Source organism: Lutjanus erythropterus, chromosome 13, assembly GCF_056507025.1.
Source record: "Lutjanus erythropterus isolate fLutEry1 chromosome 13, fLutEry1.hap2, whole genome shotgun sequence".
Taxonomy (NCBI): domain Eukaryota; kingdom Metazoa; phylum Chordata; class Actinopteri; order Lutjaniformes; family Lutjanidae; genus Lutjanus; species Lutjanus erythropterus.
In genome coordinates, this window is record NC_139329.1 from 30,576,003 (window position 1) to 30,585,080 (window position 9,078).

General features: G+C 39.7%; 1 protein-coding gene across 1 annotated transcript in view; it reads left to right on the top strand.

Annotated features, from left to right (window-relative positions):
- nell2a (neural EGFL like 2a) overlaps positions 1-4,989 on the top strand; it is a 113,766-nt gene extending 108,777 nt beyond the window's left edge. Inside the window, exons 19-20 of the mRNA XM_084734413.1 lie at positions 629-853; positions 4,663-4,989. Of these exons, the coding sequence (XP_084590539.1) occupies positions 629-853; positions 4,663-4,704 (267 nt within the window). The 3' untranslated portion in view covers positions 4,705-4,989. The remainder of the gene's footprint in view (positions 1-628; positions 854-4,662) is intronic.
- The last annotated feature ends 4,089 nt before the right edge of the window (positions 4,990-9,078 follow it).

The window sequence follows — 9,078 nt, forward strand, 5'->3', positions numbered from 1 at the left end:
GACACTTCGCATCGAGCCTCTTGTAACTTTACGTGTGTGTGTACCTTTTGTGTCTCCTTGTGTGTTTAAACATACAGTCTGAGCTCGTATTTCATTTCCTGAGGAGGTGTGAAGCAGAAATGCTCACGGATGACAGCGTGAGCACAAGTGGGTCAGGCCAGAATGATATAGCATACAGCAGGTAGGACATGTGTAACGCTGGCCAGAATATATATGACCTGTTTCCTCCGGCCAATAAAAGATGGCAGCAGGAGGAATCCAATAAGGTGCTCTGTGCTGGAAGTTTGCTGTGAGATTAATATGGAACAACAATGAGAGAGAGTGACTAGAACAAGTCAATTAAAAAGCTGGCGCATTTACCTCTGAAAAAAATAAACGCTGACTGTGTTAGAAGATTGCTCTGCTCATCTATATTTTCTAGGTACCTTAACAACTTTTTTTTTCATCATCAAGTGGAAACGCTCCCTCTAGCATGCAAATACACAGCGTCAGGAGAAATATGTGTATTTGCATGAATAACTTGTTTAGCTCTGGAAAATGCAATAGTGCGTTTGCACTGCAGAGATGATTCTGAACTCCTCTCTCTGTCTGTCTTTCTATCTCAAATTGTCTCTCTCCGCCTCCGCAGCAGGGGCAGGTGGACTGCTGGCCTCTGCCGTGCCCGCCCGTGGACTGCGAGTTTACCGTGGTGCCTGAGGGCGAGTGCTGTCCCCGCTGTGTCACCGACCCCTGCCAGGCCGACACCATCCGCAACGACATCACCAAGACGTGCACGGACGAGCACAACATCTCACGCTTCAGTGGCTCCTCCTGGATTAAACATGGTACCGAGTGCACCCTGTGCCAGTGCAAGGTAAGGCGCCACAGACTCACCAGCAGCCTCGAAACTGCAAATTACAGTTCGCCTAGTTCAGTGGCAGACGAGACAGCAAAGAAAAATGGTTTGGAAATGGAGAATTCTTTGTGCTTTGGCTGAAAAAAAAAGTACACTGTGGTCCGGAGTTTGCATGAGAGGCAATTTGTGCATCTTTAACACCCCTTGGCTGTATTTATCACACATGGTGGTAAATATGTCTGTAGGTGTTGATGCTGATCTGCACAGAAACCTTTTGCACATAGAAACGACACATTTCACCAAACTTTAACAGAACAGTAATAGAAAAGACAATGAAACGAAAGGAGTAGCTTGCACTCTCTTTACAAAACCAAAGCACACACAGCTCCACATGATAGTGATGCCTTAAGAGAGAAAATCTGATATTTATACTCATATTCATAAGAATGTGACAGCTGCTATGTTTTCTTTTCAAAAGCACAATAAAGAGCAGAGAGTATAACAAATAAGATATGAATGTTCCTTTAGAAAAAATCGCTTTCAAATCGCTATTTGATATTATTAAGGCTCATAGATCGCCGTGTCCAATTTATATTTATTAGCAAGCATACAGAAGATAATCTATTCTGTTCTATTACTTCTTTTTAAAGCAAAAGTGCAACATTTCGGGAAATATGCATATTCACTTTCTTGCTGAGAGTTATGTATGAAGATCTACTCCCACATCTGTCTGCATAAAGACAGATCAGCAGAAAACAGCTAGCGTATGTCCAAAGACAGGCTGTTCATCCTCAGTACCAAGTGGGCCATATTGTAAACTTTATCAATTAATGGCTGCAAATAAGTCTCACGGTGGGTAATAGATATTCCTCTGAAGAAAACTGACCATGATTTCACTTGTAGCGCATCTTCACATTGTATTCTTTAATCAGAGCAATGCATGTGTTGCACAATAGACACAGCAGCTTATTACTTGTTGCAGCTGGCAAAGTAAATACATACTTAATGTAGCTTGTTGGTAGCTTAGCTAACATGAGCGCAAAAGGAGGCTTGACTGAGCAGGTGCAGAGCAGGTTGGAGCAAATCACAGCACATATATGCTTAAAAAAGACAGAAGCAACACAGTATTGGTTCAGATGTCTAAACGTAGCTCAGATATTTAACTTAGTTTTATTTATCATATCACACCCAAGCCATTCTGATTTGCAGGCCATAAAAAAATTCGCTAGTTGCTCACTTATTATCACATTATATCTCTCATTATATCCATTTAAAAACTGAAAATTGAAAATGACAAGGGCTTTGTGCCAGACTGTTTCTTGACTGAGGCGAATAACTTCCTGGAGTCTCCGCTGGTTGCCTGGCAACCACACAGCAATGATAAGACTCCTGTTTTCCTGCCTTTACACTAAGCTAAGCTAGCCAGCCGCTTAGCTGCGGCTTCATATTTAATATACAGATATGAGAATATAATTAATCTTCTCAGTGAGAACTATTTCGTTGATAAAAATGAAGTGAAACTCTGGAGTAACAGAAACACACGCTGAGAAAACATCTGTCAGCCCCTCATCTCCGGGCCTCTGGCTCAGCTACAGCAGGGAATCACAGTTTGCTCTCTCCTCTCTGTACACTGTGTTCAACAAGCAGACATGTTTGCACACGCAGTACTTACCACGTATACAGCCTCAGATACTCCATCTAGAAACCTGAGAGATAATTGGTTCTAGTAAATCAGGTGGAGAAAGCTGCTCCTTACAACTTTTTGTTTTAAGTCGTGTGGCACAGATGAATGACTGAGAAAGTAAACTATGCAGGCGAACATCCTCTTCATTACCAATTGCGAGCATAAATTGTTTGCCTCAGCTTTAGGACTAATCCACCAAGACTGACTCCCTTGCTTGGAGTTTCTAGGATGGAATATTTTCTCTCTGCTTGCTTGACAGAAAATGATAGCAGCCATTCTCAGTGGACAAACTGATAAATATTCAAAGTCTCTGTGCTATCTTTCAAAAAGAACTCAAAGATTTACATTGAATTCAAATACATGAACATGGATTTCATCTTTTTGCTCTCTGTACTGTCAGTTTGGTCAGTCTGCTGATTTTTGCACATTCAGAGCTGTGCCTGCAAACCTTTAGCAATTCAGGCAGTTTATCAGTCCCCCAGGTTTACAGTGAAATGACTCTGAGGCCGTTCGCATTTGTATTCTTGCTAGAACGTCGCTCCTCTTGGATCGGTTGGTGCCGAAGTGACACCCAGAGGAATTCTAAATGCCAACCTGAGTCTGTGTGCTGCAGCTCCGCTGCCACCTGAAAATACTGTCTGCTGAGATTCAAAAATTGTTTTCCCATGGTTTAAAGGAGAAATCCATGATAAATTAACTGTAATAAATCATAAAATTATCACAATATGTCATGAGAGATCAAGGAAAGTTGAAATATTCGCTTCTCAACGCCACAGCATGCTCAATTTGAAACTTCTATTCCAGGCCGGAACAATTGTTTCTGTGCGCCCGTTTGACATTAATTAGAGTTCAAATTAAAGCTGAATGTTCGTCAAATGAGTGAGTCATCAGTAATCTTTTAGAAGGAGTAGATCTTTATAACAGTTTAATTGAGCAATATGTTGATTGAGTCTGGCAGGCAGTGAGACAGGCAGCCACTTAACTCAAAGTCCAGATTGTGTGATTTTCAGAGCAGTGGGCTCAGCCTTAGCTTTCCGTTGACAGACAATCGACAGTTATAAACAGCTGATCAACTTACAGCGTAGGACTCGTCCAGCAGTGGTCCCTGCAGCCTGTCTGAGCTTTCTCGAGTCTGAGGAGGAGGGAGGGAGGAGGGGCAGGGGGAAACAACTTTCTTCAAGCATAGATCATACATGAAAGGTGCTGTATACAACATTTGCCCTAAAGGAAGCAGCAGAGCACCAGCATCTCAGACCGAAACAAACACACCAGCACCAGCATTTACTCAACAAAGTTTGAGAGCAAAAAGTTTCACCTGAATAAACACTGCTCACAAAACTCAGATCAAACTGTCAAAACAGATTAAATATGGAGCAAGAGTGTGTCACTACATTGCTTAAAATGTTGTCAGAATCACATTTTAGTGACTATTTAGTTGTAAAACGAGAAAGATTGTATCCAGGCAGCTGCCATTTTGGCTCTTGTGTCTCGAAGGGAACCTCAGACCCACAAAAGATCTCTTTCCTTTCCTTTCCTGTCCCTAAACTTTAACAAATAAACTTGAAGCAAATCTCGCAGGAGGTTCACAAATCTGGGGTTCCCTTCCAGACACAATTATTCCTAACAGAGACTCCTTAAATTCATCTCAAGCTGTAAAATTCGGCGCTGTTGATCAGGAATGGCTCAGGATCTGTTACTACATTGACTATTTCTGCCCCAAAATGTTTTCAGAAACATATTTCAGTGTACTGCTTAGCTGAGGTCAGTTACTCAACAGGCCGCCATGTTGAAAACGGAAACTCACGCACACACAAATACGTACGAGCGTATGCGTGAACATGCACATGCATCTGTCCCAGCTGAACAAAGACAACTGAAGGGAGTGTGACGTCACTCTCTGCTCAATAAGACAGTACTCCACTATATCTTTATATGGCAAATAGTTGTTTGCTGACATCTACTTAAGCTGAATGTGGTATTTAGCACCTTTAAATAGGATTTCAATCTATTTAATATACAGTTGATGGCTCCAACTTGCTATTTGACATTTTTTGCATGTGCAATTGCTACATATTGCTCCTTTAAATGTGATAATGATCGACTCATGTGTTTCTTTGCCTTCTCTTTCCTCTGTCATTTGTAGAATGGACACATCTGTTGCTCAGTGGACCCCATGTGCCTTTAGTCCTGGCAGACCTGAAGGCACCTGTACAGTGTTCTCCATGTAAAAAAAAAGTAACACCACCCCTATGTCTCCTCACGTTCCTCGTCACAGGCGTGGGTCAAACAGTGTTTGCGTTGTTAGGGTTTGTTTTAGCCTGCTGAACCAGATGGATGTGGGTTACAGATCAGGATAATTCATACAATATCACATTGTCAAATACAGACAACTGTACAAATTTAACCTTCAGGTACTTGTTATTATTGTACGTTCTACCTGGTAGACCCCGCCCATCTGGTGTCGCATGCACGTCAAATACAATACAAATACAACTGCAAATACTCCGTGACCCGCGTCTGCCTCCTCAACTCTTTATACCAAATGCAAACCTATGTCATACCAAACAGATGATGGACTACAGTTTCCTCAAACCCACTCTCTTTGTTCTGTCTCACCACTTAAGAGTGAACCTTTAAAAAGACAGTTCACCCCGAAATCCAAAAATACATGTTTCCTCTAGTCTGTAGTGCCATTTATCCATCTAGACTGTTTTGGTGTGAGTTGCAGTGTTTTGGAGGTATCGGCTGTAGAGATGTCTGCCTTCTCTTCAGTATAATGGGACTAAATGGCTCTCAGCTTGTGGTGCTCAAAGCGCCAGGAGCATACATTTGAGAAATTCAACACCAATAAGCCACAGACCTTGTATTGAGCAGTTTCATGTAGTAACTACTTCCTGTCTAGCAGAAAGAATGTAGATCCGGTAGATTCTACGGCAGCAAGAAAGTAGTTCCGGTAGATTTTACTGTAGAAAGAAAATAGTTCCTTCATGAAACTGCTCATGACGAGGACTGTGGATTATCTTCGGTAACGAGGTCATGATTTCTGGAAAGAGGCGTGCCGCTGAGTTTTTCAAATGATTGCAGAGTGCCAACTAGTTCCATTATATCAGAGAAGGCAGACGGCCAGTACTACCAAAACAATCTAGATGGACAAATGTTATTACAGGCAAGAGGGAAAATATGTATTTTTACTTTTGGTGTGAACCGTCCCTTTAAGGATCACCGACGTTCCCCACTCTGACTCATCGCTACATGAATCTGTAAGATATTACTATTACTGGCATGACTGTGCTTGATGTCCAAACATTTTTGCTGATTTCTAAATTCTCAGTGATGATGATGATGATACCTTAGATAGAGTAAAAAGGCAGTTAGCATAAGGTTCCGTTGCCACATTTATGAGTCGTCTATATTATGTGGTGCTTTGTAGCATTTTGTTCCATTTCTCTTTTTTGTAATTTTTCTTTCCCGAGCTTGTTATTGTGTAATAGTGAAATAAAGTATTTCCATTTACATTTAATTCTTGTCTTTGCCTCATGTGTGAGTGTGTTTGAAGACGACGCCTAAGTCCGGAGTCAGGGTGCAGCTCAGAACAAAAGATAACAATATGAATTCATCTTTTTGATTATGTGGCCACCAAAGGGTTTGACGTCTGAAACAATTGTTTGCTATGATTGAATGAACAAATTTTCACGCTCATTAAATATTTCTAACTTGATGTTACCATCTTGGGGAAAAAATAAATATTGCTGCTAGCTCACTGTAAAGACCCTGCTACACTAAATGGAACGGGACCTTAATTAACATCATTAATTAACCCTGTTCACCTGCTGTTTCATATCAGTATGGCTGCCATGAAAAGAAGTCTATTGGCAGTTTGTGAGGTCCACCAGCTAACTCTAATGCGGCACAATAAAACAGTCCTGCAATAAATTCTGCCTTCACGAAGGTTATAATGTTAATTTGTTGTTGAAATTGTTTCAGAGAGGTGTTGATTCAACTTTATGGTCATTTTGGAGGCTGCGGTTTGTGGTGCTGTTGAACTGGATTTCATTTTACTCAAGTGTTTCTATTATATTTGCCAGCCCATTTATATCAATGAGGGTTGGCTAAATAACAGAAACACCTCTCTGTGTAATGTAACACAGTTCAACGACACTACAAACTACACCCATCTCTTTAAAACAGTTTCGACAACAAATTAACTTTGTAACTTTCGTGATGGTAGGATTAATGACGGGACTGTTGAACTGTGCTGCATTAATTTTAGATATGTGGGCCTAAACTGTAGTGAAAGCACTCATTTAATTGGCTGTGGATATTTGGTAATGAGGTCTTGAGCAATGTTGAAGTAGGGGGCCTCAGCAAAATGCTAAAATACATAATTTTAATAAAAATCAAATGATCATTATGTGAATTATTATAAAATATAATTTTAGAATAATAAATACCATCAAAATCTTACTTGCCGTGCTCAGGTTTCTAATTGCCTGTGACTCAAAACATCATTCATCATGTTATAAGTTGTCAGTATTGGGCTGGATTGCCACAAAGCTGCTGTGCTCCTGAAACTTAGTGCTAACTCACAAAAACGGCGGTGTTTTTGAAAATAAAAACACCTGATGAGCAGACCGACGGGCCAGCTGGCAAAAGCTCCGCTGCAAAAAATCTGAAGAACTGGCCAAGTGAAAGTCACAAGTATGATGCGCAAAACATGAACATTTACTGCCGCACGGAGGAACAGCTACGAGTGTCCGAAATGCGTTCGAGACCCTCTCAAATCAGTCTAAACTTCAACGTCATTGGAAGCGAAAGAACCCAGCTGAAGCTAACAAACAGTCCACTTTGCGTTTTTAAAGGCATCTTACAAAATAAGGGCCCGCTGTAAGCTAATGCTATCTGGAGGTCCTCTTTACCAGGTGAATATATTTATATGTTGCAAATAATGGGTTTTCTAAAGGTTAATACATAATTTACTGACACTTTTTATTAAGAAGAAATTTATTTAAGAAGAAATTTAACCATAAAGTGGAAACAGACAACTTTTTAGCCCACGATGTTACGTTGTGGCAAAGACAACAGGTTTTGTCAGTTTCCCTGTCTAACAATAACCATAACGTTGACAACACTATAAATGGATTGCTCAGTTTCCTCAGAGTCAAGGTCTAGGTCTTGGCTAGATCATGTCACACAGCTAGCGAGTCGTGATGTGGCGTGTGAGCTAACATGGCGTCTCTTCTCATAAAAAAAATAGCTACTTCTACAAGTAATAACTTAAGATTGTTTCTAGGTGTATGTTCAGCATGATAATGGTCTTGGAAAGGTCTTAAAAAGTCTTTAAACCTGCAGAAACCCTGGGTACACTGAAATTGTCCAAGGTCTATGTGGATTTTGGGAACATGCAAAAGCTATTTTAATCATGTGCATGAGTAATAACAGTTTGAGTAAGGTTATTGCTTTGCACAAGTAGCAGGGTTGGCGTCAGGGTGGATGGGGGAGTAACTTTAGAAGAAAACATGAAAAAAGGCGTGAATTTGTTCATTAATTAAGTTTATAATGGAGATCATTTTTCTGTGAAAACTGGTGGCCGTGGCAGACAAATCTACACGGTGAAAGCAAGACTTAAAGGGAACCGATCTAAATGTGGTTGATGTCATTATCCCATAGCCATTACATTGTGCAATCACATTTACTTCAAAACGATAAGTTCAAGCAAAAAAGTTGTTTAGTTCCACTTTAATAAAGTCACTGGTTCCAACTAAAAAGCCCTTTATAAAGGGAGCCTTATGAGAAAGTGGGGCCAGGGTTACCTTAAGCACATGTACATGTATATTAATGTTTATTTTCTTTTTCTCTGTATCTGTACTTTTAAAAGTCTTTACATACATATAATCATTTACACACCAAAAAAGATCATCCTGCATCCTTGAACTTTGGAAGAGTTCAATCTTGACCTTGCGACATAAAGTAATCTCACCTCATCTTTAATTCGCTTTGTTGCCATGCAGTTGAGGTGAGAATGTTTTATCAACAATATTTTATCTTTTTTTTACTCAGTCATCTTGTGTAATAGGTGAATAAATGTACAATTTTCAATCTTCTATATTTCTTTATACCTTATATAAACTAAGTGTAGTTGTCTCATATATTAGCTTACAATTAAACGAATAAATACAGTTAGCAGCCCACTCATAATTATCACAATATAATTATCAGGGAGTAAACATACAGGATATGTGTAACCAGTATATATATGAAACTGCAGCGGCTAAATGTAACACTGGTAATCTCATTTTAGTGTGATTCTGGTAGTACTTTACATTACAGCTCTTGGTAATAACATGGTAATAGAGAGCAATAGTTTGATAATAAAGAAGAAATAATAAAGAAATACCATATAATTTCCTTTGTAATAGCTGTGTGTAATACATATAAAATTAGACTGAAATTTATGTAACAGGGTCAAAAACAAAGATGAAAACATATTTCAAGTTAGCAAATACAGTATACTGAAATTCATCCTCACTTATGTTGCAAGCGTTCCCTTTTGTTTCAAGGT